The sequence below is a fragment of the Spea bombifrons genome, chromosome 4 (assembly GCF_027358695.1).
Source record: "Spea bombifrons isolate aSpeBom1 chromosome 4, aSpeBom1.2.pri, whole genome shotgun sequence".
Taxonomy (NCBI): domain Eukaryota; kingdom Metazoa; phylum Chordata; class Amphibia; order Anura; family Pelobatidae; genus Spea; species Spea bombifrons.
In genome coordinates, this window is record NC_071090.1 from 108,084,615 (window position 1) to 108,111,560 (window position 26,946).

At 43.4% G+C, this 26,946-nt stretch overlaps 1 protein-coding gene and 31 non-coding genes across 33 annotated transcripts in view; 31 read left to right on the top strand and 1 right to left on the bottom strand.

Annotated features, from left to right (window-relative positions):
- Positions 1-2,902, bottom strand: part of CHD3 (chromodomain helicase DNA binding protein 3) — a 32,166-nt gene extending 29,264 nt beyond the window's left edge. For both annotated transcript variants that reach the window (XM_053462692.1, XM_053462693.1), the window contains exon 1: positions 2,378-2,902. In XM_053462692.1, the coding sequence (XP_053318667.1) occupies positions 2,378-2,615 (238 nt within the window). In that variant the 5' untranslated portion in view covers positions 2,616-2,902. The remainder of the gene's footprint in view (positions 1-2,377) is intronic.
- Positions 2,903-9,521: 6,619 nt separating this feature from the next.
- TRNAS-UGA (transfer RNA serine (anticodon UGA)) lies at positions 9,522-9,603 on the top strand. The gene has a single exon. It is a non-coding gene; the product is annotated as a tRNA-Ser (tRNA).
- Positions 9,604-9,991: 388 nt separating this feature from the next.
- TRNAS-CGA (transfer RNA serine (anticodon CGA)) lies at positions 9,992-10,073 on the top strand. Its single transcript has one exon. It is a non-coding gene; the product is annotated as a tRNA-Ser (tRNA).
- A 560-nt stretch (positions 10,074-10,633) lies between these two features.
- Positions 10,634-10,715, top strand: TRNAS-UGA (transfer RNA serine (anticodon UGA)). Its single transcript has one exon. It is a non-coding gene; the product is annotated as a tRNA-Ser (tRNA).
- A 385-nt stretch (positions 10,716-11,100) lies between these two features.
- TRNAS-CGA (transfer RNA serine (anticodon CGA)) lies at positions 11,101-11,182 on the top strand. Its single transcript has one exon. It is a non-coding gene; the product is annotated as a tRNA-Ser (tRNA).
- A 560-nt stretch (positions 11,183-11,742) lies between these two features.
- On the top strand, positions 11,743-11,824 carry TRNAS-UGA (transfer RNA serine (anticodon UGA)). The gene has a single exon. It is a non-coding gene; the product is annotated as a tRNA-Ser (tRNA).
- Positions 11,825-12,212: 388 nt separating this feature from the next.
- TRNAS-UGA (transfer RNA serine (anticodon UGA)) lies at positions 12,213-12,294 on the top strand. The gene has a single exon. It is a non-coding gene; the product is annotated as a tRNA-Ser (tRNA).
- A 560-nt stretch (positions 12,295-12,854) lies between these two features.
- On the top strand, positions 12,855-12,936 carry TRNAS-UGA (transfer RNA serine (anticodon UGA)). The gene has a single exon. It is a non-coding gene; the product is annotated as a tRNA-Ser (tRNA).
- A 458-nt stretch (positions 12,937-13,394) lies between these two features.
- On the top strand, positions 13,395-13,476 carry TRNAS-CGA (transfer RNA serine (anticodon CGA)). Its single transcript has one exon. It is a non-coding gene; the product is annotated as a tRNA-Ser (tRNA).
- A 557-nt stretch (positions 13,477-14,033) lies between these two features.
- TRNAS-UGA (transfer RNA serine (anticodon UGA)) lies at positions 14,034-14,115 on the top strand. The gene has a single exon. It is a non-coding gene; the product is annotated as a tRNA-Ser (tRNA).
- Positions 14,116-14,509: 394 nt separating this feature from the next.
- On the top strand, positions 14,510-14,591 carry TRNAS-UGA (transfer RNA serine (anticodon UGA)). Its single transcript has one exon. It is a non-coding gene; the product is annotated as a tRNA-Ser (tRNA).
- A 560-nt stretch (positions 14,592-15,151) lies between these two features.
- On the top strand, positions 15,152-15,233 carry TRNAS-UGA (transfer RNA serine (anticodon UGA)). Its single transcript has one exon. It is a non-coding gene; the product is annotated as a tRNA-Ser (tRNA).
- A 385-nt stretch (positions 15,234-15,618) lies between these two features.
- Positions 15,619-15,700, top strand: TRNAS-UGA (transfer RNA serine (anticodon UGA)). Its single transcript has one exon. It is a non-coding gene; the product is annotated as a tRNA-Ser (tRNA).
- A 559-nt stretch (positions 15,701-16,259) lies between these two features.
- Positions 16,260-16,341, top strand: TRNAS-UGA (transfer RNA serine (anticodon UGA)). The gene has a single exon. It is a non-coding gene; the product is annotated as a tRNA-Ser (tRNA).
- A 385-nt stretch (positions 16,342-16,726) lies between these two features.
- Positions 16,727-16,808, top strand: TRNAS-CGA (transfer RNA serine (anticodon CGA)). The gene has a single exon. It is a non-coding gene; the product is annotated as a tRNA-Ser (tRNA).
- Positions 16,809-17,368: 560 nt separating this feature from the next.
- Positions 17,369-17,450, top strand: TRNAS-UGA (transfer RNA serine (anticodon UGA)). The gene has a single exon. It is a non-coding gene; the product is annotated as a tRNA-Ser (tRNA).
- Positions 17,451-17,835: 385 nt separating this feature from the next.
- Positions 17,836-17,917, top strand: TRNAS-CGA (transfer RNA serine (anticodon CGA)). The gene has a single exon. It is a non-coding gene; the product is annotated as a tRNA-Ser (tRNA).
- Positions 17,918-18,477: 560 nt separating this feature from the next.
- Positions 18,478-18,559, top strand: TRNAS-UGA (transfer RNA serine (anticodon UGA)). The gene has a single exon. It is a non-coding gene; the product is annotated as a tRNA-Ser (tRNA).
- Positions 18,560-18,944: 385 nt separating this feature from the next.
- On the top strand, positions 18,945-19,026 carry TRNAS-CGA (transfer RNA serine (anticodon CGA)). The gene has a single exon. It is a non-coding gene; the product is annotated as a tRNA-Ser (tRNA).
- Positions 19,027-19,586: 560 nt separating this feature from the next.
- On the top strand, positions 19,587-19,668 carry TRNAS-UGA (transfer RNA serine (anticodon UGA)). Its single transcript has one exon. It is a non-coding gene; the product is annotated as a tRNA-Ser (tRNA).
- Positions 19,669-20,694: 1,026 nt separating this feature from the next.
- TRNAS-UGA (transfer RNA serine (anticodon UGA)) lies at positions 20,695-20,776 on the top strand. The gene has a single exon. It is a non-coding gene; the product is annotated as a tRNA-Ser (tRNA).
- A 560-nt stretch (positions 20,777-21,336) lies between these two features.
- On the top strand, positions 21,337-21,418 carry TRNAS-UGA (transfer RNA serine (anticodon UGA)). Its single transcript has one exon. It is a non-coding gene; the product is annotated as a tRNA-Ser (tRNA).
- Positions 21,419-21,803: 385 nt separating this feature from the next.
- Positions 21,804-21,885, top strand: TRNAS-CGA (transfer RNA serine (anticodon CGA)). Its single transcript has one exon. It is a non-coding gene; the product is annotated as a tRNA-Ser (tRNA).
- Positions 21,886-22,444: 559 nt separating this feature from the next.
- Positions 22,445-22,526, top strand: TRNAS-UGA (transfer RNA serine (anticodon UGA)). The gene has a single exon. It is a non-coding gene; the product is annotated as a tRNA-Ser (tRNA).
- Positions 22,527-22,911: 385 nt separating this feature from the next.
- On the top strand, positions 22,912-22,993 carry TRNAS-CGA (transfer RNA serine (anticodon CGA)). The gene has a single exon. It is a non-coding gene; the product is annotated as a tRNA-Ser (tRNA).
- Positions 22,994-23,553: 560 nt separating this feature from the next.
- On the top strand, positions 23,554-23,635 carry TRNAS-UGA (transfer RNA serine (anticodon UGA)). The gene has a single exon. It is a non-coding gene; the product is annotated as a tRNA-Ser (tRNA).
- Positions 23,636-24,020: 385 nt separating this feature from the next.
- On the top strand, positions 24,021-24,102 carry TRNAS-CGA (transfer RNA serine (anticodon CGA)). The gene has a single exon. It is a non-coding gene; the product is annotated as a tRNA-Ser (tRNA).
- Positions 24,103-24,662: 560 nt separating this feature from the next.
- On the top strand, positions 24,663-24,744 carry TRNAS-UGA (transfer RNA serine (anticodon UGA)). The gene has a single exon. It is a non-coding gene; the product is annotated as a tRNA-Ser (tRNA).
- Positions 24,745-25,281: 537 nt separating this feature from the next.
- TRNAS-UGA (transfer RNA serine (anticodon UGA)) lies at positions 25,282-25,363 on the top strand. The gene has a single exon. It is a non-coding gene; the product is annotated as a tRNA-Ser (tRNA).
- Positions 25,364-25,748: 385 nt separating this feature from the next.
- On the top strand, positions 25,749-25,830 carry TRNAS-CGA (transfer RNA serine (anticodon CGA)). Its single transcript has one exon. It is a non-coding gene; the product is annotated as a tRNA-Ser (tRNA).
- A 560-nt stretch (positions 25,831-26,390) lies between these two features.
- On the top strand, positions 26,391-26,472 carry TRNAS-UGA (transfer RNA serine (anticodon UGA)). The gene has a single exon. It is a non-coding gene; the product is annotated as a tRNA-Ser (tRNA).
- A 385-nt stretch (positions 26,473-26,857) lies between these two features.
- TRNAS-CGA (transfer RNA serine (anticodon CGA)) lies at positions 26,858-26,939 on the top strand. Its single transcript has one exon. It is a non-coding gene; the product is annotated as a tRNA-Ser (tRNA).
- The last annotated feature ends 7 nt before the right edge of the window (positions 26,940-26,946 follow it).

The following is a 26,946-nucleotide window of genomic DNA, read 5'->3' on the forward strand; positions in this document are numbered from 1 at the left end:
AAGACACACACAGACACAGTGAGACACACAGACACAGTAAGATACACACAGACACAGTGAGACACACACAGACACAGTGAGACACACACAGACACAGTAAGACACACACAGACACAGTGAGACACACACAGACACAGTAAGACACACACAGACACAGTAAGACACACACAGACATAGTAAGACACACACAGACACAGTGAGACACACACAGACACAGTAAGACACACACAGACACAGTAAGACACACACAGACACAGTGAGACACACACAGACACAGTAAGATACACACACACACAGTAAGACACACACACACAAACACAGTAAGACACACACACACAGTAAGACCTCCCTCCCTAACCCCCCTTCTCAGTATCTCCCCTCTAACTCCCTAACCCCCCCTTCTCAGTATCTCCCCTCTAACTCCCTAACCCCCCCTTCTCAGGATCTCCCCCCCGCCCCGGTCACTTACCTTAAACTCCTGTGTTGGAAGCGTGAGGCGTTTGTCTCGGGTGCCGGCGCTTCACTGCTGATCGCCGGCGTCTGACGTCATATGCCGGCGCCCAGCGTAAAGCGCCGGCACCCGAGACAAACGCTTCCAACACAGGAGTTTAAGGTAAGTGACCGGGGCGGGGGGGACACCGGACTCATTGGTGAGTCACCAGGACACTCTTTGCGGGCCGGTCCGAGCTATTCAGCGGGCCGGATGTGGCCCGCGGGCCGTGCTTTGCCCAGGTCTGGTCTAGACAGACTCTCTTTGGAACATTTCTAGTCTTATCTGTTCCCAGTCTGTCATCTTAATAAAGGCAAGCTGCCAGTTTTTTCTTTTTTGCTCAATGTCTCAATATTGAGCCATTGCACCAACACGACTGAACAAAGAAAGCAATTGCTGATCACTTTCGAAGATCATTTAACCCCATGACGTGCCAGGGACGTCAACCGTCACTAACTGCATGCATTTTTGACATAATGATAATAACTGCTGTTTTGAACAATCACTGTAATCTTTAAAATCTTTATTGGGGTTTTGTGCCTCTCAATAAGGCCTTAACTTAAAACTGCTGCTAATAATACATATTTCATTTCATTTACTAGTGGGGGGGGGGATAATTATTGCCAAAACCTTACTGTATCTCTCATCACCGAGCCCAAACATGCCTTCCTCACTTACATGCAGGCTATTAGATCTGTGGATGGCACACACATGACTAAAATGTTACTGTAATTTCTATATTCAAGTATATTAATTTATTTAATCTAATTTAGTCTATTAATGTCATAACAGTTCTAAGGCCCAATTAGCTTCCTAAATAAGCTGACCCTGAATTATTAAACATTTAATAGCCCATTGTGAAGCTTCAACGTAGCGACTACTCAAATGCATTACCCATACAGCTCTAATACCGGCCCTCACGGAAACCCTGACTTGCCACTATTTAAAGATACACTTCATCGAGCCACCTGCATTCACGCAGGGACATCAACCATAACATACTGGTAGCAAAAACACTAATTGGTGGTTTTATATACGGTCACAGCAGAGGTTAGAATAGGAATGAGCCAGTTCCAGACTGTGTGACCCTGAGAACCTGCCCCTTCGCCCTGAGCTTGGGGCAAAAACACAAAGCCAGGATACATCATTTTTACACACAAAGCTATGGAGATCAATGGACAAAGCGTGGCAATAGACGTCAAATCAAAGGCAGGTTTCAATGCCTTTTAGTTAAGCTGGAGCAGATTTGTACGCTACATTAGATATTAACATATATGTAAATAGCCACCAAACACAGTCAAATTCGGTGCATATGCAATAATTACTTCACACCCATCATAAAACCTATGGGGCTTTTGATTTACGGGCACAGACAGAACCATTATAGCACAACCCAGATCCTATATTGTTGTGATTCTTCCTCCTTCTTTTTTGATAAGCCGTTACAATAGATTCTGCACGGTGGCAGTAATTACCTAGTAGCACCATTAGCCAGAAAAGGCCCCAGGAAAAGGCACGCTATGGTGGCAGCAATTATGTTATTAGCACCTTGGGGGAAATCTATAAGCCAACGTCTACACTGGCTAATGAGGCAAATGGCGGGAACGGGAACAGCCTCCCTTGCGTAACCCGCTTTAAAGGTGAAGGGACAGACCACACCGCAGAGACAGGGGGGTGAGGTGGACACAGGGGTGGGCTGCTGTCACCAAGTCAAACAATAGGGGGACATAAGGCTCAAGTCCCCTCACCCCCCTCCCTCTCTGCAGTGAGACAGTCCGACAGTTAATGCGGTGAATGTAAGGGATGAAACGCGAGAGGTGGGGGGATCCTTGAAGCCGCCCCAACATTGCAGGCTCCCCTCCCCCCAACAGGTCGCTCCCTGTTTACCTGCGGCGACCGCTGGTGTCTCGTCGGTTTCAACACCCCCCGACTCCCTGGAGGCCGTTGGCGGGAAAAAGAGGCTGGGGCTATGGCGGCTCTGTGTCGCCTGCGGCTCGTCTTCTTCCTCCTCCTCTTCTTCTTCATCGTCTTCCTCCTCCTTTTCGCCGTCCCCTTCTTCGGACACTGCCATCTCTTCTTCTTCCTCCTCGTCTTCTTCTTCTTCGTCCCTTAGCGGGGAGGACATCGGCCGTCTTACCGTGTTCCCCCCCGCTTGTCTCTTTCCCTTCCCCGGCGACAGCCGCCGCGGCTGAGGACAAAACTTTCCTCACAGAAAAATCCACGAAAAACACGCGAATCTCCCCAAAAACCACTTCATCCGACGCTATTCTTAGAAAAAAAAATTATATCGGTAACGCAAAAATCTTATTTAAAAAAAAAAAAATCACCTCCGTGTGGGGGTGGAAGAAAAAAAAAATATTTTCTTTGTCCAAAATCTTACCCCTTTTTATAAAAATAAAACCCTTTAAATTAATTTAAAGGTGCTGTGAGGAGCAATCTGTGGGGGAAAAAATATTTTTTTCAAATAATAGTCAAAAAAAAAAAGAAGAAGAGGAGGAATCTGGGGAACGGGATTTATTTTTATTCAGATCAAATAGAAAGTTGACAGGGAACCAAGATGGCCGCCCCTTCAATTATTATATGTAAAGTTAAAAAAAAAAAATAATAATAAAATGAGGCTGTGTGAGATATTTATAAACCTTCCTCATCCCTCCCCCACCTGAATCACACAGCAGCTACTCCCCCTTTTATTAAGACCATTTCTATTATACACAGCAGCCTCTCTCTGGTGTAACAGCCTCACAAAATGGCTCGGGGCAGCTGGCACTATTCATAAAAAAAAAAAAAAATAATATACATATATATACATATAGCATATCACGTATGTGTGCATATACGCACAGATCTATATACAAGGGGTGGGTGTGGCCACATAGACATATATATCTATAAAAATGCCTCTCCCCCCCACACATACACACACGCACAACCTACAGATGTGGAAATAGAAATTATAATAGAATTATAAAATAAAACTTAAAGCCGGGGATTAAAATATATTCTCTTAAAGATAATAAATCTAAAATAATAAATCTGCATTAAATAATTTGAGAAATGTGGAAAGGAGATATTATTATAATATACGCTTTATTTTTATTAGGTAGGGTGTCAATTTTGTATGCACAATTTTTTCTAGAATGTATGGGTTTTTGCCATGCTAGAGGCTACTAGGCCACCCTTTCGGCTTGTTTTTGCCCCCGGAGGTGGGTCCTGGATAGAGATAAATAAGAATACGTGTTTCTCAAGTAGGAATCTTTGATGGATTATCGTGAAACGCGTCGGGGGAACAGGGCAGTGGCTCACTGTGCAGGGGTAGTTATAAAGAAGGGCAAGTTTCTGTCTCCCGCTAGGCCCTCTTCAGCGATACTTCCTGCAGACAGGTTATTATTATCTTTTATTTATATAGCGCCAACAATTTACTCGGTGCTTCTTACAGTCCGTACATTCAAAGGGTCTGGAAAAACCAGAACTGACAGACTGAGACAAACCGACACGTTAGGTACAGAGGGCCCGGCCTGCAAGCTTACAATCTAAAGCATCATAATAGACATCTTATTATACTCTATTAGTAACCAGAGCCTCGGGTCTTTTATTCACCCTCATATTGAGCAATTCCAATTTTTTAAGGATGAAAATTGGAAATGTACTTTCCTTCAGAGCCCCTCCCCCTCCAAATACATTATTGCCCTGTTAATACATAATACCGCAAAAATATTCTACATTGTAAGCTCCTTTGAGCAGGGCCCTACTTACAGTTTGTTTCTGTAAGTCCAAGTTGTTAAGGCCTGTTCACCCATTGCGCTGAAGAACATGATGGCGCTATACACATTAATAAATAGATTGTCTGCGATACCATTTCAGGAGCCGGACAATGTATAATAGGAAAAAGTTCCCGTATTTATGTGTTTCGGTGCTTGTTTCTGCGCATGTAAGATTTGAACCTTTCGTACGCAGACCCTCTGTCTCTCTGCGTCCCCAGACACTTGTAGAAGAGATAATGTCGGCTCCGTCCTCAGACTTGGGGTGTATGGTGACTCTCGATAGTAACCAGATGGTGGCACCTGGTCACCTCACATGTAGAAAGGTTTCCAGATCATGAGAAGTTATCAGCTTGAGAATTCTGAGTATATTTTGTCACCTCGCATAGAAACGGGAGAGTCTTTCCCCAAAAACACGTGAGATTTCTAGGTATGAAAGGGATTCTTGAATTGGAGATTATTTAACTGTGGCCATAGATGAGGAAGGCCATGAAGAAAGGACCATTTTTATAAGTTGGCACTTTATGCGTATTAAAGAGAGTCACAGATCGGGGTGTGGGATACAGCAGGTCTGAGCCGAGACCTGCTCTGATTTTTGGGAGGGGATACACTGTTACCCGCTATAAGCCATGAAGATACTTGTAAACCGTGGGGAACTGTCATCTAGGCAGGGGGTGGCTGGGGTGTAGTAACCTCATACTGAGGAGGTAGAAAACATTTTAGCGAGTAGGAAGTTGTCAGTTAATTGAGATCAAATTCCAAGAAAATGTTGTCACTTCAGGAAAAAAAACACAACATTTATTTAATTTCATTCAAAGGCTGAAAGGAGAACCTACAGAATATCCTGTAATCTCCATCCTTTCTAGCTCCACTTGTCATTATTAATTATCCGTTAATAAAATGTCATACGCGTGAAAACCTTGCCTCGCACTCCAGTAAACGAGACGCATGACTTTTGATGGCTTGAATATCCGCATTGCTTCCCCCCCCACCCCACATTGCAGTCAAAGAAAAAGAAAAATGGCTGCCTCCCCCACCTCTTTTTTTTTCTCATTTGGTTCTTTTTTTTTTTTTATTCTAAAAGAAAGAAAAATAAATATATATTTCTTGAGCGAGGGGAAGGGAGGGGGCGTCTAAATATTCAACAGTCATGCTCAGTCTGACATCAGCCTCACATTATTGTTTAAATCTGCCTGCAAATATGGGCATCTGTCAGGGAATGCATTAACCCGTTGAGTGCCTGCAGACATGGCCAACGTCTTACCAGAGCCACCTGTGTGTAACTGAAAAGGTTAAAAAGCAGGCCTTCGTAACGAATACCATCTGGTCGATTTACCGGATGATAAAGCCTGTCACATTAGGTCATATAAGTGAATCTGTGTTTTAATAGGTTTTTGCCTTGGCGCCGTTGAAAAAACTATATTCTCGGATCGTGCCTGTGTCGTTGGAACGTATTTACTGAGGCAAAATTAAATGTGTACGTAATTTGTCTGTATAGTTCTAAGTGAAACATGGCTTCCTCCTTTGTTACATCTTTCTTTTTGGTAATCGGAGGATTTGTACACCTGCTATCGGAGACCACGTGCTCAGAGATACACTCGTAGCCAGGCTTACTGGCATTGTTGATGTTCCTCGCAAACACACTAGACGGACTCTGTATTTGACCACAAATCCAACTAATTGTCTCAAATTGTCATAATATTCCTAATGGCTGGGTGCCTCCGGTGCAGCAATCACAAACCATAAGGGCTTTTTTTCCAAACCCCCATCCTGACCTTAGGTGGCAACAGTCTCTAGTAAATACTACAGACCGACCATCTTTTGCCTTCATCAAAATCAATGTATTTTGCTTTCTGGGCCCTGTCAAGATTAAGTGTAAATCAGCTATCTTTGTTTGCTCAATTTATAGGCATCTTTACTCCAGCTCTGGTATATTTTTTTTCCCACAAGCGATCTTCGGAGCCGAGTTGCCATCAGAATAAACAGGAGGGGTCTGATTGACATTGAGCCATGTGCATTCAAGATGCCTTTAAAATCCAGGCCCAGGAATCCTTATTGTGTTGATAGCGGAGGAAGAAGTGGATAATGTAGTTTGCCTGGTGTTTTTAGTGAAATTGCATGCTTCAAGATGGTAAGCAGCTATACAGGGCTGGCAAACTTAGTATCCTAAGCTACTAGAAGCAAGCTAGTGGCGTAGCCCACGCCGAGCTGGAGTCAGGCATCAGAGGGGGGAGTTGGACGTAATTGCATGCTTCAACTCTATGAAATTGACAAACCCTCTATTCTAATCCTCTAGACACAAGCCATGTTGTGGGCACTCAGACCTAGACCCCAGAATAAAGATTAAACTCCTAGCCCTTATTAATTTGCTGTGCCCATGGTCTGCTTAAACCATCATCATCATTTCTTCTTCAAGATTTTACCCATGCTGTACCTATTCTCTGGAAATCTCTATCTCGTTCTGTCGGACTCTCCCATACCTACTTTAACTTTAAACATACACTAAAAACCAACCTATTCAATACCCACGACCTACATTTTGATTTTGAAACCTTCCATCCCTTTCCCCTTCCACCTTGGAGTTGCTTAGGTCACTGACTACTCAAGGTGACCTCCACAATCAAGTCATCCTCGCCAAAGCAGTTGCTTACCTTTTGTCTCTCTCACACGAGCTTGCCTCTTCTTCTCCTGTACCAGAATGTCTTAATGTGTGTGCATGTTATGGATACTTTTAGATATAAGTTCAAGAACAGGACAAATACCTTTATGGGAATTTTTTCATTTACGGAAAATGTATTTAAATTTATCTTAGGTAACATAGATCGAGAGAAATATCTGAAGGAATTGCGGGACAACGCTGAAGAAAAGTCTTCTTCTGGGTCAACAGACATGGGTACTGTCACTGTTAAGATCACTTACGTCAGTGGGTCCCCAGCGGTCCAGCCATTTGTGTCATGGAAGAAGTGTTAATATGGTTCCCAGGCCTTCTGCCCAGAAACATTGTAGGGTAGCCACTTCTGCTTCTATTACAGGTAAGTTTAACAGTCCTTTTCAGCCTAAGAAACCATGCCCAACCTGGGTCCATTCCTTAAAGAGGATCAGACCTTGGAAAAATTGATGTAGCTATGAGCTTTTTTTTATTAAAATACAAGGGAAATCTACCATAATCTACAAAATCTGTTAAATCTGCAGTTATATTATTATTATTTATTGTTTATAATAAAACCTCAAAAAACTTTGCGTACAAATCTGTTTATCAAGAGCTGGTGATCATAATGGGATTGACTTGCTTGCAGCTGCCAAGTTCTAGCGTTGTTCTGTCAGTTTCAGTGCTTAAGGATAGTGAATATGTTGCGTTCTGTCAAACTCATCTAATCCTTTCACTGTATGTCCATTTGCAGCTTATTGATACACATTGCATATTTTTTGTAACTTTCTGGAGACACCACTTGGTATTACCGTATTTTCTCGATTAGAAGACGGCCCCCCAAAAATGTTAATATTAATTTAGGGAAAAAAAAGAAAAAGCCTGAATATAAGACTACCCTATAGGAAAAATGTTTTACCAGTAAATATTAATTCACATGTAAACTATTTTTCATATTTAATAAAACATTTAGAAAAAATGATTTTTTTATTACCTTTTATTTGTCAGCCTGCCCCCCAGTTATGCACATCTCCCCCCAGGTTTGCCGCTCTGCCCACCAGATATACTTTATACCCCCTTATACGCCATTCTGCCTCGCTGATATGTCACTCTACCCCAGAAATGCCTTATACCTCCAGATATGCCTTATACTCCCCAGATATGCCTTATACCCCCTATATACCACTCTGCCTCCCTGATACGCTTTTTAAACCCCCTATATGCCACGCTACCTACAGAAATGCCCTTTTAACCCCCTATATGCCACTCTTCCTACAGAAATGCCTTTAACCCCCTATATGCCACTCTGTGCCCCCCCCCCGACTTACCAATGCTTCCCCAGACTTGTCCCCTGTACTTGAGATTCCCTGGTGTCTAGTGGGGGCAGCTGGTGGACGTCTGTGCGTAGAGAACCTCTGTTGCCCGCTATTTCCGCTGGGCTTATATGATGGAGCACCAGAAGGTCATGTCACGCCGGAGCTCCGTCATAGAAGCCCCCAAAGGAAGTGATGGCAGCAGGGGAGGTTACCAGAGAGAAGTATCCAGGTCCCCTGCAGCGCTGTGGGGATCTGGATCTTAGTCTTTGTCTTATAAGACGACCTTGAATATAAGACAAGGGGTATTTTTCAGAGCATTTGCTCTGGAAAAAGCCTTGTCTTATAATCGCGCAAATACGATACTTAAATACTTAGTGAATCCAAGCAGTATTATCATATGCATACACTGTGTAGACTTTCAACAGAATAACAACTAAAGTGGATACTTTCTCTCTTTCCTCTCCTTTCTCTTTTCCCTCGCCCCTTAATGTTTCTTCTCTCTCCCCTACCTTTTTTCCTCATCTCTGTCCCCTGTTTCATCTCATGGCATCATCAGTGGTTTTGTCTAGTTCTCCATTCCAAAAAAATATAACAAACAAAACGCCAGCTCAAACCACATAAATAAAAAGCAAGGCGAAAGCCGCTATCCCACACAGGTGCTCTAGCGAGAAAGAGCATCCACTCCATTGATTGAAATCAATCAAATAAAGGAACACCGGCACTCCATGAAGACGCTTGATCCCATATGTATAAAAAAAATATAGTGTGTCTGAAATTATGCAAGAAAAGAAATAAACAAAAAATAAAAAAAAATATGCAATGAATATCATAACAGCTACAGAAAAAGAGAGACCGATTAAGTTCCCCATTCCCTCTAGAGATACATTGGGTGTAGTTGTGACAAAGAGCAGTGCAAAACAAAGTGGAAAGATGTAACATAACAATAAAAAGTAAAACAAAGATGAAAAGGTGTTACACATTGTAAGCTTCTAACAACATTGCATTTTATTTATAGAGCACCAGTAGCAAAGGTCACATGTGATGAAGAAGTGATGTGGAGATTTCAAAAGGTGGTAGAATGCTAGCAGTGACTGGTGGTAAGGAGCACATCTATACATTCAACCCATGCTTTTAAATAGAAGAAGGGAGAGCAAAAACTGTTGTTCTCTCAAGTTCCAGAAGAGTAGTTCTCAGACTTGTTGACTCCATTGTTGGAGTTACCTGTAAGACAGTCAAGAAGCTGTTTGAATGGATTATCTGGAACCCACTGTGGTTGTGCCAGAATGCCTTTTCTCAACAGCTAACACAAAGCTGCGATGGCCGAGTGGTTAAGGCGTTGGACTTGAAATCCAATGGGGTCTCCCCACGCAGGTTCGATTCCTGTTCGCAGCGGCTGACGAAGGTTCGTTTTACAGAAGAGTTCAGATAAACATCATCATTATTGAGACTTGAAGGAGGCAATCAGTGGCAGGAGAGGGCAAACTTTGACAATAGCGGAGGTTCTTACTATACTTGTAGACAGTGGGTCTGAATTTAATCCTTGAACCAATGCTAGCAGTGACTGGTGGTAAGGAGCACATCTATACATTCAACCCATGCTTTTAAATAGAAGAAGAGAGAGCAAAAACTCTTGTTCTCTCAAGTTCCAGAAGAGTAGTTCTCAGACTTGTTGACTCCGTTGTTGGAGTTACCTGTAAGACAGTCAAGAAGCTGTTTGAATGGATTATCTGGAACCCACTGTGGTTGTGCCAGAATGCCTTTTCTCAACAGCCACAACAAAGCTGTGATGGCCGAGTGGTTAAGGCGTTGGACTCGAAATCCAATGGGGACTCCCTGCACAGGTTCGAATCCTGTTCACAGCGGCTGGTGAAGCTTAGTTTTACAGAGGAGTTCAGATGAACATCGTTATACTTGAGAGATGATGGAGGAAATCAATGACAGGAGAGGGCTAACTTTGACATCAGCGGAGGCACTTACCGTGCTTGCAGACAGTGGGTCTGAATTGAATCCTTGAACAAATGCTAGGAGTGACTGGTGGTAAGGAAACCAGTTTCTCTCAGCAAAGGAACACATCCATACATTCAACCCATGTTTTTAAATAGAAGAAGAGAGAGCAAAAACTCTTGTTCTCTCAAGTTCCAGAATAGTAGTTCTCAGCCTTGTTGGCTCGACTGTTGGAGTTTCTTTTAGAAAACTCAAGAAGCTATTTGAATTTATGATATACAACCCTCTGTGGTTGTTGCAGAATGCGAGATCAAAAATTCTTAAAAGATTTCTCTCTCACGTTCTGGAACAGTAGTTCTCAGACTTGTTGACTCTATTGTTGGAGTTACCTGTAAGACAGTCAAGAAGCTGTTTGAATGGATTATCTGGAACCCACTGTGGTTGTGCCAGAATGCCTTTTCACAACAACCACCAGAGAGCTGCGATGGCCGAGTGGTTAAGGTGTTGGACTTGAAATCCAATGGGGTATCCCCACGCAGGTTCGAATCCTGTTCGCAGCGGCTGATGAAGGTTCATTTTACAGAAGAGTTCAGATAAACATCATCATTATTGAGACTTGAAGGAGGCAATCAGTGGCAGGAGAGGGCAAACTTTGACATTAGCGGAGGTTCTTACTATGCTTGTAGACAGTGGGTCTGAATTTAATCCTTGAACCAATGCTAGCAGTGACTGGTGGTAAGGAGCACATCTATACATTCAACCCATGCTTTTAAATAGAAGAAGAGACAGCAAAAACTGTTGTTCTCTCAAGTTCCAGAAGAGTAGTTCTCAGACTTGTTGACTCCATTGTTGGAGTTACCTGTAAGACAGTCAAGAAGCTGTTTGAATGGATTATATGGAACCCACTGTGGTTGTGTCAGAATGCCTTTTCTCAGTCTTGTCAGAGCTGTGATGGCCGAGTGGTTAAGGCGTTGGACTCGAAATCCAATGGGGTCTCCCTGCACAGGTTCGAATCCTGTTCACAGCGGCTGGTGAAGCTTAGTTTTACAGAGAAGTTCAGATGAACATCGTTATACTTGAGAGTTGAAGGAGGAAATCAATGACAGGAGAGGGCTAACTTTGACATCAGCGGAGGCACTTACCATGCTAGCAGACAGTGTGTCTGAATTGAATCCTTGAACAAATGCTAGGAGTGACTGGTGGTAAGGAAACCGGTTTCTCTCAGCAAAGGAACAAATCCATACATTCAACCCATGTTTTTAAATAGAAGAAGAGAGAGCAAAAACTCTTGTTCTCTCAAGTTCCAGAAAAGTAGTTCTCAGCCTTGTTGGCTCCACTGTTGGAGTTGCTTTTTTAAAACTCAAGAAGCTATTTGAATTTATGATATACAACCCTCTGTGGTTGTGGCAGAATGCGAGATCAAAAATTCTTAAAAGATTTCTCTCTCACGTTCTGGAACAGTAGTTCTCAGACTTGTTGACTCCATTGTTGGAGTAACCTGTAAGACAGTCAAGAAGCTGTTTGAATGGATTATCTGGAACCCACTGTGGTTGTGCCAGAATGCCTTTTCACCACACCCACCACAGAGCTGCGATGGCCGAGTGGTTAAGGCGTTGGACTTGAAATCCAATGGTGTATCCCCACGCAGGTTCGAATCCTGTTTGCAGTGGCTGATGAAGCTTCGTTTTACAGAAGAGTTCAGATAAACATCATCATTATTGAGACTTGAAGGAGGCAATCAGTGGCAGGAGAGGGCAAACTTTGACATCAGCGGAGGTTCTTACTATGCTTGTAGACAGTGGGTCTGAATTTAATCCTTGAAACAATGCTAGCAGTGACTGGTGGTAAGGAGCACATCTATACATTCAACCCATGCTTTTAAATAGAAGAAGAGAGAGCAAAAACTGTTGTTCTCTCAAGTTCCAGAAGAGTAGTTCTCAGACTTGTTGACTCCATTGTTGGAGTTACCTGTAAGACAGTCAAGAAGCTGTTTGAATGGATTATCTGGAACCCACTGTGGTTGTGCCAGAATGCCATTTCTCAACAGCCAACACAAAGCTGCGATGGCCGAGTGGTTAAGGCGTTGGACTTGAAATCCAATGGGGTCTCCCCACGCAGGTTCGATTCCTGTTTGCAGCGGCTGATGAAGGTTCAATTTACAGAAGAGTTCAGATGAACATCGTTATACTTGAGAGTTGAAAAAGGAAATCAATGACAGGAGAGGGCTAACTTTGACATCAGCGGAGGCACTTACCATGCTTGCAGACAGTGTGTCTGAATTGAATCCTTGAACAAATGCTAGGAGTGACTGGTGGTAAGGAAACCAGTTTCTCTCAGCAAAGGAACACATCCATACATTCAACCCACGTTTTTAAATAGAAGAAGAGAGAGCAAAAACTCTTGTTCTCTCAAGTTCCAGAATAGTAGTTCTCAGCCTTGTTGGCTCCACTGTTGGAGTTGCTTTTTTAAAACTCAAGAAGCTATTTGAATTTATGATATACAACCCTCTGTGGTTGTGGCAGAATGCGAGATCAAAAATTCTTAAAAGATTTCTCTCTCACGTTCTGGAACAGTAGTTCTCAGACTTGTTGACTCCATTGTTGGAGTTACCTGTAAGACAGTCAAGAAGCTGTTTGAATGGATTATCTGGAACCCACTGTGGTTGTGCCAGAATGCCTTTTCTCAACAGTCACCACAGTGCTGCGATGGCCGAGTGGTTAAGGCGTTGGATTTGAAATCCAATGGGGTCTCCCCGCGCAGGTTCGAATCCTGTTCGCAGCGGCTGACGAAGGTTCATTTTACAGAAGAGTTCAGATAAACATCATCATTATTGAGACTTGAAGGAGGCAATCAGTGGCAGGAGAGGGCAAACTTTGACATTAGCGGAGGTTCTTACTATGCTTGTAGACAGTGGGTCTGAATTTAATCCTTGAACCAATGCTAGCAGTGACTGGTGGTAAGGAGCACATCTATACATTCAACCCATGCTTTTAAATAGAAGAAGAGACAGCAAAAACTGTTGTTCTCTCAAGTTCCAGAAGAGTAGTTCTCAGACTTGTTGACTCCATTGTTGGAGTTACCTGTAAGACAGTCAAGAAGCTGTTTGAATGGATTATATGGAACCCACTGTGGTTGTGCCAGAATGCCTTTTCTCAGTCCTGTCAGTCCTGTCAGAGCTGTGATGGCCGAGTGGTTAAGGCGTTGGACTTGAAATCCAATGGGGTCTCAGACTTGTCAGAGCTGTGATGGCCGAGTGGTTAAGGCGTTGGACTCGAAATCCAATGGGGTCTCCCTGCACAGGTTCGAATCCTGTTCACAGCGGCTGGTGAAGCTTAGTTTTACAGAGAAGTTCAGATGAACATCGTTATACTTGAGAGTTGAAGGAGGAAATCAATGACAGGAGAGGGCTAACTTTGACATCAGCGGAGGCACTTACCATGCTAGCAGACAGTGTGTCTGAATTGAATCCTTGAACAAATGCTAGGAGTGACTGGTGGTAAGGAAACCGGTTTCTCTCAGCAAAGGAACAAATCCATACATTCAACCCATGTTTTTAAATAGAAGAAGAGAGAGCAAAAACTCTTGTTCTCTCAAGTTCCAGAATAGTAGTTCTCAGCCTTGTTGGCTCCACTGTTGGAGTTGCTTTTTTAAAACTCAAGAAGCTATTTGAATTTATGATATACAACCCTCTGTGGTTGTGGCAGAATGCGAGATCAAAAATTCTTAAAAGATTTCTCTCTCACGTTCTGGAACAGTAGTTCTCAGACTTGTTGACTCCATTGTTGGAGTTACCTGTAAGACAGTCAAGAAGCTGTTTGAATGGATTATCTGGAACCCACTGTGGTTGTGCCAGAATGCCTTTTCTCAGCCCTGTCAGAGCTGTGATGGCCGAGTGGTTAAGGCGTTGGACTTGAAATCCAATGGGGTATCCCCACGCAGGTTAGTATCCTGTTCGCAGCGGCTGATGAAGGTTCATTTTACAGAAGAGTTCAGATAAACATCATCATTATTGAGACTTGAAGGAGGCAATCAGTGGCAGGAGAGGGCAAACTTTGACATCAGCGGAGGTTCTTACTATGCTTGTAGACAGTGGATCTGAATTTAATCCTTGAACCAGTGCTAGCAGTGACTGGTGGTAAGGAGCACATCTATACATTCAACCCATGCTTTTAAATAGGAGAAGAGAGAGCAAAAACTGTTGTTCTCTCAAGTTCCAGAAGAGTAGTTCTCAGACTTGTTGACTCCATTGTTGGAGTTACCTGTAAGACAGTCAAGAAGCTGTTTGAATGGATTATATGGAACCCACTGTGGTTGTGCCAGAATGCCTTTTCTCAGTCCTGTCAGTCCTGTCAGAGCTGTGATGGCCGAGTGGTTAAGGCGTTGGACTTGAAATCCAATGGGGTCTCCCTGCACAGGTTCGAATCCTGTTCACAGCGGCTGGGGAAGCTTGGTTTTGCAGAGGAGTTCAGATGAACATCGTTATACTTGAGAGTTGAAGGAGGAAATCAATGACAGGAGAGGGCTAACTTTGACATCAGCGGAGGCACTTACCATTCTTGCAGACAGTGGGTCTGAATTGAATCCTTGAACGAATGCTAGGAGTGACTGGTGGTAAGGAAACCAGTTTCTCTCAGCAAAGGAACGCATCCATACATTCAAACCAGGTTTTTAAATAGAACAAGAGTTTTTGCTCTCTCTTCTTCTATCAAGTTCCAGAATAGTAGTTCTCAGCCTTGTTGGCTCCACTGTTGGAGTTGCTTTTTTAAAACTCAAGAAGCTATTTGAATTTATGATATACAACCCTCTGTGGTTGTGGCAGAATGCGAGATCAAAAATTCTTAAAAGATTTCTCTCTCACGTTCTGGAACAGTAGTTCTCAGACTTGTTGACTCCATTGTTGGAGTTACCTGTAAGACAGTCAAGAAGCTGTTTGAATGGATTATCTGGAACCCACTGTGGTTGTGCCAGAATGCCTTTTCTCAACAGCCAACACAAAGCTGCGATGGCCGAGTGGTTAAGGCGTTGGACTTGAAATCCAATGGGGTCTCCCCACGCAGGTTCGATTCCTGTTTGCAGCGGCTGATGAAGGCTCATTTTACAGAAGAGTTCAGATAAACATCATCATTATTGAGACTTGAAGGAGGCAATTAGTGGCAGGAGAGGGCAAACTTTGACATCAGCGGAGGTTCTTACTATGCTTGTAGACAGTGGGTCTGAATTTAATCCTTGAACCAATGCTAGCAGTGACTGGTGGTAAGGAGCACACCTATACATTCAACCCATGCTTTTAAATAGAAGAAGAGAGAGCAAAAACTGTTGTTCTCTCAAGTTCCAGAAGAGTAGTTCTCAGACTTGTTGACTCCATTGTTGGAGTTACCTGTAAGACAGTCAAGAAGCTGTTTGAATGGATTATATGGAACCCACTGTGGTTGTGCCAGAATGCCTTTTCTCAGTCCTGTCAGAGCTGTGATGGCTGAGTGGTTAAGGCGTTGGACTTGAAATCCAATGGGGTCTCCCAGCACAGGTTCGAATCCTGTTCACAGCGGCTGGTGAAGCTTAGTTTTACAGAGGAGTTCAGATGAACATCGTTATACTTGAGAGTTGAAGGAGGAAATCAATGACAGGAGAGGGCTAACTTTGACATCAGCGGAGGCACTTACCATGCTAGCAGACAGTGGGTCTGAATTGAATCCTTGAACAAATGCTAGGAGTGACTGGTGGTAAGGAAACCGGTTTCTCTCAGCAAAGGAACACATCCATACATTCAACCCATGTTTTTAAATAGAAGAAGAGAGAGCAAAAACTCTTGTTCTCTCAAGTTCCAGAATGGTAGTTCTCAGCCTTGTTGGCTCCACTGTTGGAGTTGCTTTTTTAAAACTCAAGAAGCTATTTGAATTTATGATATACAACCCTCTGTGGTTGTGGCAGAATGCGAGATCAAAAATTCTTAAAAGATTTCTCTCTCACGTTCTGGAACAGTAGTTCTCAGACTTGTTGACTCCATTGTTGGAGTTACCTGTAAGACAGTCAATAAGCTGTTTGAATGGATTATCTGGAACCCACTGTGGTTGTGCCAGAATGCCTTTCACATCACCCACCACAGAGCTGCGATGGCCGAGCGGTTAAGGCGTTGGACTTGAAATCCAATGGGGTCTCCCCGCGCAGGTTCGAATCCTGTTTGCAGCGGCTGACGAAGGTTCATTTTACAGAAGAGTTCAGATAAACATCATCATTATTGAGACTTGAAGGAGGCAATCAGTGGCAGGAGAGGGCAAACTTTGACATCAGCGGAGGTTCTTACTATACTTGTAGACAGTGGGTCTGAATTTAATCCTTGAACCAATGCTAGCAGTGACTGGTGGTAAGGAGCACATCTATACATTCAACCCATGCTTTTAAATAGGAGAAGAGAGAGCAAAAACTGTTGTTCTCTCAAGTTCCAGAAGAGTAGTTCTCAGACTTGTTGACTCCATTGTTGGAGTTACCTGTAAGACAGTCAAGAAGCTGTTTGAATGGATTATATGGAACCCACTGTGGTTGTGCCAGAATGCCTTTTCTCAGCCCTGTCAGAGCTGTGATGGCCGAGTGGTTAAGGCGTTGGACTCGAAATCCAATGGGGTCTCCCTGCACAGGTTCGAATCCTGTTCACAGCGGCTGGGGAAGCTTGGTTTTGCAGAGGAGTTCAGATGAACATCGTTATACTTGAGAGTTGAAGGAGGAAATCAATGACAGGAGAGGGCTAACTTTGACATCAGCGGAGGCACTTACCATTCTTGCAGACAGTGGGTCTGAATTGAATCCTTGAACGAATGCTAGGAGTGACTGGTGGTAAGGAAACCAGTTTCTCTCAGCAAAGGAACACATCCATACATTCAAACCATGTTTTTAAATAGAACAAGAGTTTTTGCTCTCTCTTCTTCAATCAAGTTCCAGAATAGTAGTTCTCAGCCTTGTTGGCTCCACTGTTGGAGTTTCTTTTAGAAAACTCAAGAAGCTATTTGAATTTATGATATACAACACTCTGTGGTTGTGGCAGAACGCGAGATCAAAAATTCTTAAAAGATTTCTCTCTCACGTTCTGGAATAGTAGTTCTCAGACTTGTTGACTCCATTGTTGGAGTTACCTGTAAGACAGTCAAGAAGCTGTTTGAATGGATTATCTGGAACCCACTGTGGTTGTGCCAGAATGCCTTTTCTCAACATCCACCACAAAGCTGCGATGGCCGAGTGGTTAAGGCGTTGGACTTGAAATCCAATGGGGTCTCCCCACGCAGGTTCGAATCCTGTTCGCAGCGGCTGATGAAGGTTCAGTTTACAGAAGAGTTCAGATAAACATCATCATTATTGACACTTGAAGGAGGCAATCAGTGGCAGGAGAGGGCAAACTTTGACATCAGCGGAGGTTCTTACTATGCTTGTAGACAGTGGGTCTGAATTTAATCCTTGAAACAATGCTAGCAGTGACTGGTGGTAAAGAGTACATCTATACATTCAACCCATGCTTTTAAATAGAAGAAGAGAGAGCAAAAACTGTTGTTCTCTCAAGTTCCAGAAGAGTAGTTCTCAGACTTGTTGACTCCATTGTTGGAGTTACCTGTAAGACAGTCAAGAAGCTGTTTGAATGGATTATATGGAACCCACTGTGGTTGTGCCAGAATGCCTTTTCTCAGCCCTGTGAGAGCTGTGATGGCCGAGTGGTTAAGGCGTTGGACTCGAAATCCAATGGGGTCTCCCTGCACAGGGTCGAATCCTGTTCACAGCGGCTGGTGAAGCTTAGTTTTACAGAGGAGTTCAGATGAACATCGTTATACTTGAGAGTTGAAGGAGGAAATCAATGACAGGAGAGGGCTAACTTTGACATCAGCGGAGGCACTTACCATGCTTGCAGACAGTGGGTCTGAATTGAATCCTTGAACAAATGCTAGGAGTGACTGGTGGTAAGGAAACCAGTTTCTCTCAGCAAAGGAACACATCAATACATTCAACCCATGTTTTTAAATAGAACAAGAGTTTTTGCTCTCTCTTCTTCTATCAAGTTCCAGAATAGTAGTTCTCAGCCTTGTTGGCTCCACTGTTGGAGTTGCTTTTTTAAAACTCAAGAAGCTATTTGAATTTATGATATACAACCCTCTATGGTTGTGGCAGAATGCGAGATCAAAAATTCTTAAAAGATTTCTCTCTCACGTTCTGGAACAGTAGTTCTCAGACTTGTTGACTCCATTGTTGGAGTTACCTGTAAGACAGTCAAGAAGCTGTTTGAATGGATTATCTGGAACCCACTGTGGTTGTGCCAGAATGCCTTTTCTCAACATCCACCACAAAGCTGCGATGGCCGAGTGGTTAAGGCGTTGGACTTGAAATCCAATGGGGTCTCCCCACGCAGGTTCGAATCCTGTCCGCAGCGGCTGATGTAGGTTCATTTTACAGAAGAGTTCAGATAAACATCATCATTATTGAGACTTGAAGGAGGCAATCAGTGGCAGGAGAGGGCAAACTTTGACATCAGCGGAGGTTCTTACTATGCTTGTAGACAGTTGGTCTGAATTTAATCCTTGAAACAATGCTAGCAGTGACTGGTGGTAAAGAGTACATCTATACATTCAACCCATGCTTTTAAATAGAAGAAGAGAGAGCAAAAACTGTTGTTCTCTCAAGTTCCAGAAGAGTAGTTCTCAGACTTGTTGACTCCATTGTTGGAGTTACCTGTAAGACAGTCAAGAAGCTGTTTGAATGGATTATATGGAACCCACTGTGGTTGTGCCAGAATGCCTTTTCTCAGCCCTGTCAGAGCTGTGATGGCCGAGTGGTTAAGGCGTTGGACTCGAAATCCAATGGGGTCTCCCTGCACAGGTTCGAATCCTGTTCACAGCGGCTGGTGAAGCTTAGTTTTACAGAGGAGTTCAGATGAACATCGTTATACTTGAGAGTTGAAGGAGGAAATCAATGCCAGGAGAGGGCTAACTTTGACATCAGCGGAGGCACTTACCATGCTTGCAGACAGTGGGTCTGAATTGAATCCTTGAACAAATGCTAGGAGTGACTGGTGGTAAGGAAACCAGTTTCTCTCAGCAAAGGAACACATCAATACATTCAACCCATGTTTTTAAATAGAACAAGAGTTTTTGCTCTCTCTTCTTCTATCAAGTTCCAGAATAGTAGTTCTCAGCCTTGTTGGCTCCACTGTTGGAGTTGCTTTTTTAAAACTCAAGAAGCTATTTGAATTTATGATATACAACCCTCTATGGTTGTGGCAGAATGCGAGATCAAAAATTCTTAAAAGATTTCTCTCTCACGTTCTGGAACAGTAGTTCTCAGACTTGTTGACTCCATTGTTGGAGTTACCTGTAAGACAGTCAAGAAGCTGTTTGAATGGATTATCTGGAACCCACTGTGGTTGTGCCAGAATGTCTTTTCTCAACAAACACCACAGAGCTGCGATGGCCGAGTGGTTAAGGCGTTGGACTTGAAATCCAATGGGGTCTCCCCACGCAGGTTCGATTCCTGTTTGCAGCGGCTGATGAAGGTTCATTTTACAGAAGAGTTCAGATAAACATCATCATTATTGAGACTTGAAGGAGGCAATTAGTGGCAGGAGAGGGCAAACTTTGACATCAGCGGAGGTTCTTACTATGCTTGTAGACAGTGGGTCTGAATTTAATCCTTGAACCAATGCTAGCAGTGACTGGTGGTAAGGAGCACACCTATACATTCAACCCATGCTTTTAAATAGAAGAAGAGAGAGCAAAAACTGTTGTTCTCTCAAGTTCCAGAAGAGTAGTTCTCAGACTTGTTGACTCCATTGTTGGAGTTACCTGTAAGACAGTCAAGAAGCTGTTTGAATGGATTATATGGAACCCACTGTGGTTGTGCCAGAATGCCTTTTCTCAGTCCTGTCAGAGCTGTGATGGCCGAGTGGTTAAGGCGTTGGACTCTAAATCCAATGGGGTCTCCCTGCACAGGTTCGAATCCTGTTCACAGCGGCTGGTGAAGCTTAGTTTTACAGAGAAGTTCAGATGAACATCGTTATACTTGAGAGTTGAAGGAGGAAATCAATGACAGGAGAGGGCTAACTTTGACATCAGCGGAGGCACTTACCATGCTAGCAGACAGTGGGTCTGAATTGAATCCTTGAACAAATGCTAGGAGTGACTGGTGGTAAAGAAACCGGTTTCTCTCAGCAAAGGAACACATCCATACATTCAACCCATGTTTTTAAATAGAAGAAGAGAGAGCAAAAACTCTTGTTCTCTCAAGTTCCAGAATGGTAGTTCTCAGCCTTGTTGGCTCCACTGTTGGAGTTGCTTTTTTAAAACTCAAGAAGCTATTTGAATTTATGATATACAACCCTCTGTGGTTGTGGCAGAATGCGAGATCAAAAATTCTTAAAAGATTTCTCTCTCACGTTCTGGAACAGTAGTTCTCAGACTTGTTGACTCCATTGTTGGAGTTACCTGTAAGACAGTCAATAAGCTGTTTGAATGGATTATCTGGAACCCACTGTGGTTGTGCCAGAATGCCTTTCACAACACCCACCACAGAGCTGCGATGGCCGAGCGGTTAAGGCGTTGGACTTGAAATCCAATGGGGTCTCCCCACGCAGGTTCGAATCCTGTTTGCAGCGGCTGATGAAGGTTCATTTTACAGAAGAGTTCAGATAAACATCATCATTATTGAGACTTGAAGGAGGCAATCAGTGGCAGGAGAGGGCAAACTTTGACATCAGCGGAGGCACTTACCATGCTTGCAGACAGTGGGTCTGAATTGAATCCTTGAACAAATGCTAGGAGTGACTGGTGGTAAGGAAACCAGTTTCTCTCAGCAAAGGAGCACATCCATACATTCAACCCATGTTTTTAAATAGAACAAGAGTTTTTGCTCTCTCTTCTTCTATCAAGTTCCAGAATAGTAGTTCTCAGCCTTGTTGGCTCCACTGTTGGAGTTGCTTTTTTAAAACTCAAGAAGCTATTTGAATTTATGATATACAACCCTCTGTGGTTGTGGCAGAATGCGAGATCAAAAATTCTTAAAAGATTTCTCTCTCACGTTCTGGAACAGTAGTTCTCAGACTTGTTGACTCCATTGTTGGAGTTACCTGTAAGACAGTCAAGAAGCTGTTTGAATGGATTATCTGGAACCCACTGTGGTTGTGCCAGAATGCCTTTTCTCAACAGTCACCACAGTGCTGCGATGGCCGAGTGGTTAAGGCGTTGGACTTGAAATCCAATGGGGTCTCCCCGCGCAGGTTCGAATCCTGTTCGCAGCGGCTGACGAAGGTTCATTTTACAGAAGAGTTCAGATAAACATCATCATTATTGAGACTTGAAGGAGGCAATCAGTGGCAGGAGAGGGCAAACTTTGACATCAGCGGAGGTTCTTACTATGCTTGTAGACAGTGGGTCTGAATTTAATCCTTGAACCAATGCTAGCAGTGACTGGTGGTAAGGAGCACATCTACACATTCAACCCATGCTTTTAAATAGAAGAAGAGAGAGCAAAAACTGTTGTTCTCTCAAGTTCCAGAAGAGTAGTTCTCAGACTTGTTGACTCCATTGTTGGAGTTACCTGTAAGACAGTCAAGAAGCTGTTTGAATGGATTATATGGAACCCACTGTGGTTGTGCCAGAATGCCTTTTCTCAGTCCTGTCAGAGCTGTGATGGCCGAGTGGTTAAGGCGTTGGACTCGAAATCCAATGGGGTCTTCCTGCACAGGTTCGAATCCTGTTCACAGCGGCTGATGAAGCTTAGTTTTACAGAGGAGTTCAGATGAACATCGTTATACTTGAGAGTTGAAGGAGGAAATCAATGACAGGAGAGGGCTAACTTTGACATCAGCGGAGGCACTTACCATGCTAGCAGACAGTGGGTCTGAATTGAATCCTTGAACAAATGCTAGGAGTGACTGGTGGTAAGGAAACCGGTTTCTCTCAGCAAAGGAACACATCCATACATTCAACCCATGTTTTTAAATAGAAGAAGAGAGAGCAAAAACTCTTGTTCTCTCAAGTTCCAGAATAGTAGTTCTCAGCCTTGTTGGCTCCACTGTTGGAGTTGCTTTTTTAAAACTCAAGAAGCTAATTGAATTTATGATATACAACCCTCTGTGGTTGTGGCAGAATGCGAGATCAAAAATTCTTAAAAGATTTCTCTCTCACGTTCTGGAACAGTAGTTCTCAGACTTGTTGACTCCATTGTTGGAGTTACCTGTAAGACAGTCAAGAAGCTGTTTGAATGGATTATCTGGAACCCACTGTGGTTGTGCCAGAATGCCTTTCACAACACCCACCACAGAGCTGTGATGGCCGAGCGGTTAAGGCGTTGGACTTGAAATCCAATGGGTTATCCCCACGCAGGTTCGAATCCTGTTCGCAGCGGCTGATGAAGGTTCATTTTACAGAAGAGTTCAGATAAACATCATCATTATTGAGACTTGAAGGAGGCAATCAGTGGCAGGAGAGGGCAAACTTTGACATCAGCGGAGGTTCTTACTATGCTTGTAGACAGTGGATCTGAATTTAATCCTTGAACCAGTGCTAGCAGTGACTGGTGGTAAGGAGCACATCTATACATTCAACCCATGCTTTTAAATAGGAGAAGAGAGAGCAAAAACTGTTGTTCTCTCAAGTTCCAGAAGAGTAGTTCTCAGACTTGTTGACTCCATTGTTGGAGTTACCTGTAAGACAGTCAAGAAGCTGTTTGAATGGATTATATGGAACCCACTGTGGTTGTGCCAGAATGCCTTTTCTCAGCCCTGTCAGAGCTGTGATGGCCCAGTGGTTAAGGCGTTGGACTCGAAATCCAATGGGGTCTCCCTGCATCGATTCGAATCCTGTTCAGAGCGGCTGGGGAAGCTTGGTTTTGCAGAGGAGTTCAGATGAACATCGTTATACTTGAGAGTTGAAGGAGGAAATCAATGACAGGAGAGGGCTAACTTTGACATCAGCGGAGGCACTTACCATTCTTGCAGACAGTGGGTCTGAATTGAATCCTTGAACAAATGCTAGGAGTGACTGGTGGTAAGGAAACCAGTTTCTCTCAGCAAAGGAACACATCAATACATTCAATCCATGTTTTTAAATAGAACAAGAGTTTTTGCTCTCTCTTCTTCTATCAAGTTCCAGAATAGTAGTTCTCAGCCTTGTTGGCTCCACTGTTGGAGTTGCTTTTTTAAAACTCAAGAAGCTATTTGAATTTATGATATACAACCCTCTGTGGTTGTGGCAGAATGCGAGATCAAAAATTCTTAAAAGATTTCTTTCTCACGTTCTGGAACAGTAGTTCTCAGACTTGTTGACTCCATTGTTGGAGTTACCTGTAAGACAGTCAAGAAGCTGTTTGAATGGATTATCTGGAACCCACTGTGGTTGTGCCAGAATGCCTTTTCTCAACAGTCACCACAGAGCTGCGATGGCCGAGTGGTTAAGGCGTTGGACTTGAAATCCAATGGGGTCTCCCCGCTCAGGTTCGAATCCTGTTCGCAGCGGCTGGCGAAGGTTCATTTTACAGAAGAGTTCAGATAAACATCATCATTATTGAGACTTGAAGGAGGCAATCAGTGGCAGGAGAGGGCAAACTTTGACATCAGCGGAGGTTCTTACTATGCTTGTAGACAGTGGGTCTGAATTTAATCCTTGAACCAATGCTAGCAGTGACTGGTGGTAAGGAGCACATCTATACATTCAACCCATGCTTTTAAATAGAAGAAGAGAGAGCAAAAACTGTTGTTCTCTCAAGTTCCAGAAGAGTAGTTCTCAGACTTGTTGACTCCATTGTTGGAGTTACCTGTAAGACAGTCAAGAAGCTGTTTGAATGGATTATATGGAACCCACTGTGGTTGTGCCAGAATGCCTTTTCTCAGCCCTGTCAGAGCTGTGATGGCCGAGTGGTTAAGGCGTTGGACTCGAAATCCAATGGGGTCTCCCTGCACAGGTTCGAATCCTGTTCACAGTGGCTGGTGAAGCTTAGTTTTACAGAGGAGTTCAGATGAACATCGTTATACTTGAGAGTTGAAGGAGGAAATCAATGACAGGAGAGGGCTAACTTTGACATCAGCGGAGGCACTTACCATGCTTGCAGACAGTGGGTCTGAATTGAATCCTTGAACAAATGCTAGGAGTGACTGGTGGTAAGGAAACCAGTTTCTCTCAGCAAAGGAACACATCAATACATTCAACCCATGTTTTTAAATAGAACAAGAGTTTTTGCTCTCTCTTCTTCTATCAAGTTCCAGAATAGTAGTTCTCAGCCTTGTTGGCTCCACTGTTGGAGTTTCTTTTAGAAAACTCAAGAAGCTATTTGAATTTATGATATACAACACTCTGTGGTTGTGGCAGAACGCGAGATCAAAAATTCTTAAAAGATTTCTCTCTCACGTTCTGGAATAGTAGTTCTCAGACTTGTTGACTCCATTGTTGGAGTTACCTGTAAGACAGTCAAGAAGCTGTTTGAATGGATTATCTGGAACCCACTGTGGTTGTGCCAGAATGCCTTTTCTCAACATCCACCACAAAGCTGCGATGGCCGAGTGGTTAAGGCGTTGGACTTGAAATCCAATGGGGTCTCCCCACGCAGGTTCGAATCCTGTTCGCAGCGGCTGATGAGGGTTCATTTTACAGAAGAGTTCAGATAAACATCATCATTATTGAGACTTAAAGGAGGCAATCAGTGGCAGGAGAGGGCAAACTTTGACATTAGCGGAGGTTCTTACTATGCTTGTAGACAGTGGGTCTGAATTTAATCCTTGAACCAATGCTAGCAGTGACTGGTGGTAAGGAGCACATCTATACATTCAACCCATGCTTTTAAATAGAAGAAGAGAGAGCAAAAACTGTTGTTCTCTCAAGTTCCAGAATAGTAGTTCTCAGCCTTGTTGGCTCCACTGTTGGAGTTGCTTTTTTAAAACTCAAGAAGCTATTTGAATTTATGATATACAACCCTCTGTGGTTGTGGCAGAATGCGAGATCAAAAATTCTTAAAAGATTTCTCTCTCACGTTCTGGAACAGTAGTTCTCAGACTTGTTGACTCCATTGTTGGAGTTACCTGTAAGACAGTCAAGAAGCTGTTTGAATGGATTATCTGGAACCCACTGTGGTTGTGCCAGAATGCCTTTTCTCAACAGTCACCACAGAGCTGCGATGGCCGAGTGGTTAAGGTGTTGGACTTGAAATCCAATGAGGTCTCCCCGCGCAGGGTCGAATCCTGTTCGCAGCGGCTGACGAAGGTTCATTTTGCAGAAGAGTTCAGATAAACATCATCATTATTGAGACTTGAAGGAGGCAATCAGTGGCAGGAGAGGGCAAACTTTGACAATAGCGGAGGTTCTTACTATACTTGTAGACAGTGGGTCTGAATTTAATCCTTGAACCAATGCTAGCAGTGACTGGTGGTAAGGAGCACATCTATACATTCAACCCATGCTTTTAAATAGAAGAAGAGACAGCAAAAACTGTTGTTCTCTCAAGTTCCAGAAGAGTAGTTCTCAGACTTGTTGACTCCATTGTTGGAGTTACCTGTAAGACAGTCAAGAAGCTGTTTGAATGGATTATCTGGAACCCACTGTGGTTGTGCCAGAATGCCTTTTCTCAGCCCTGTCAGAGCTGTGATGGCCGAGTGGTTAAGGCGTTGGACTCGAAATCCAATGGGGTCTCCCTGCACAGGTTTGAATCCTGTTCACAGCGGCTGGTGAAGCTTAGTTTTACAGAGGAGTTCAGATGAACATCGTTATACTTGAGAGTTGAAGGAGGAAATCAATGACAGGAGAGGGCTAACTTTGACATCAGCGGAGGCACTTACCATGCTTGCAGACAGTGGGTCTGAATTGAATCCTTGAACAAATGCTAGGAGTGACTGGTGGTAAGGAAACCAGTTTCTCTCAGCAAAGGAACACATCAATACATTCAACCCATGTTTTTAAATAGAACAAGAGTTTTTGCTCTCTCTTCTTCTATCAAGTTCCAGAATAGTAGTTCTCAGCCTTGTTGGCTCCACTGTTGGAGTTTCTTTTAGAAAACTCAAGAAGCTATTTGAATTTATGATATACAACACTCTGTGGTTGTGGCAGAACGCGAGATCAAAAATTCTTAAAAGATTTCTCTCTCACATTCTGGAATAGTAGTTCTCAGACTTGTTGACTCCATTGTTGGAGTTACCTGTAAGACAGTCAAGAAGCTGTTTGAATGGATTATCTGGAACCCACTGTGGTTGTGCCAGAATGCCTTTTCTCAACAGTCACCACAGAGCTGCGATGGCCGAGTGGTTAAGGCGTTGGACTTGAAATCCAATGGGGTCTCCCCACGCAGGTTCGATTCCTGTTTGCAGCGGCTGATGAAGGTTCATTTTACAGAAGAGTTCAGATAAACATCATCATTATTGAGACTTGAAGGAGGCAATTAGTGGCAGGAGAGGTCAAACTTTGACATCAGCGGAGGTTCTTACTATGCTTGTAGACAGTGGGTCTGAATTTAATCCTTGAAACAATGCTAGCAGTGACTGGTGGTAAAGAGTACATCTATACATTCAACCCATGCTTTTAAGTAGAAGAAGAGAGAGCAAAAACTGTTGTTCTCTCAAGTTCCAGAAGAGTAGTTCTCAGACTTGTTGACTCCATTGTTGGAGTTACCTGTAAGACAGTCAAGAAGCTGTTTGAATGGATTATATGGAACCCACTGTGGTTGTGCCAGAATGCCTTTTCTCAGCCCTGTCAGAGCTGTGATGGCCGAGTGGTTAAGGCGTTGGACTCGAAATCCAATGGGGTCTCCCTGCACAGGTTCGAATCCTGTTCACAGCGGCTGGTG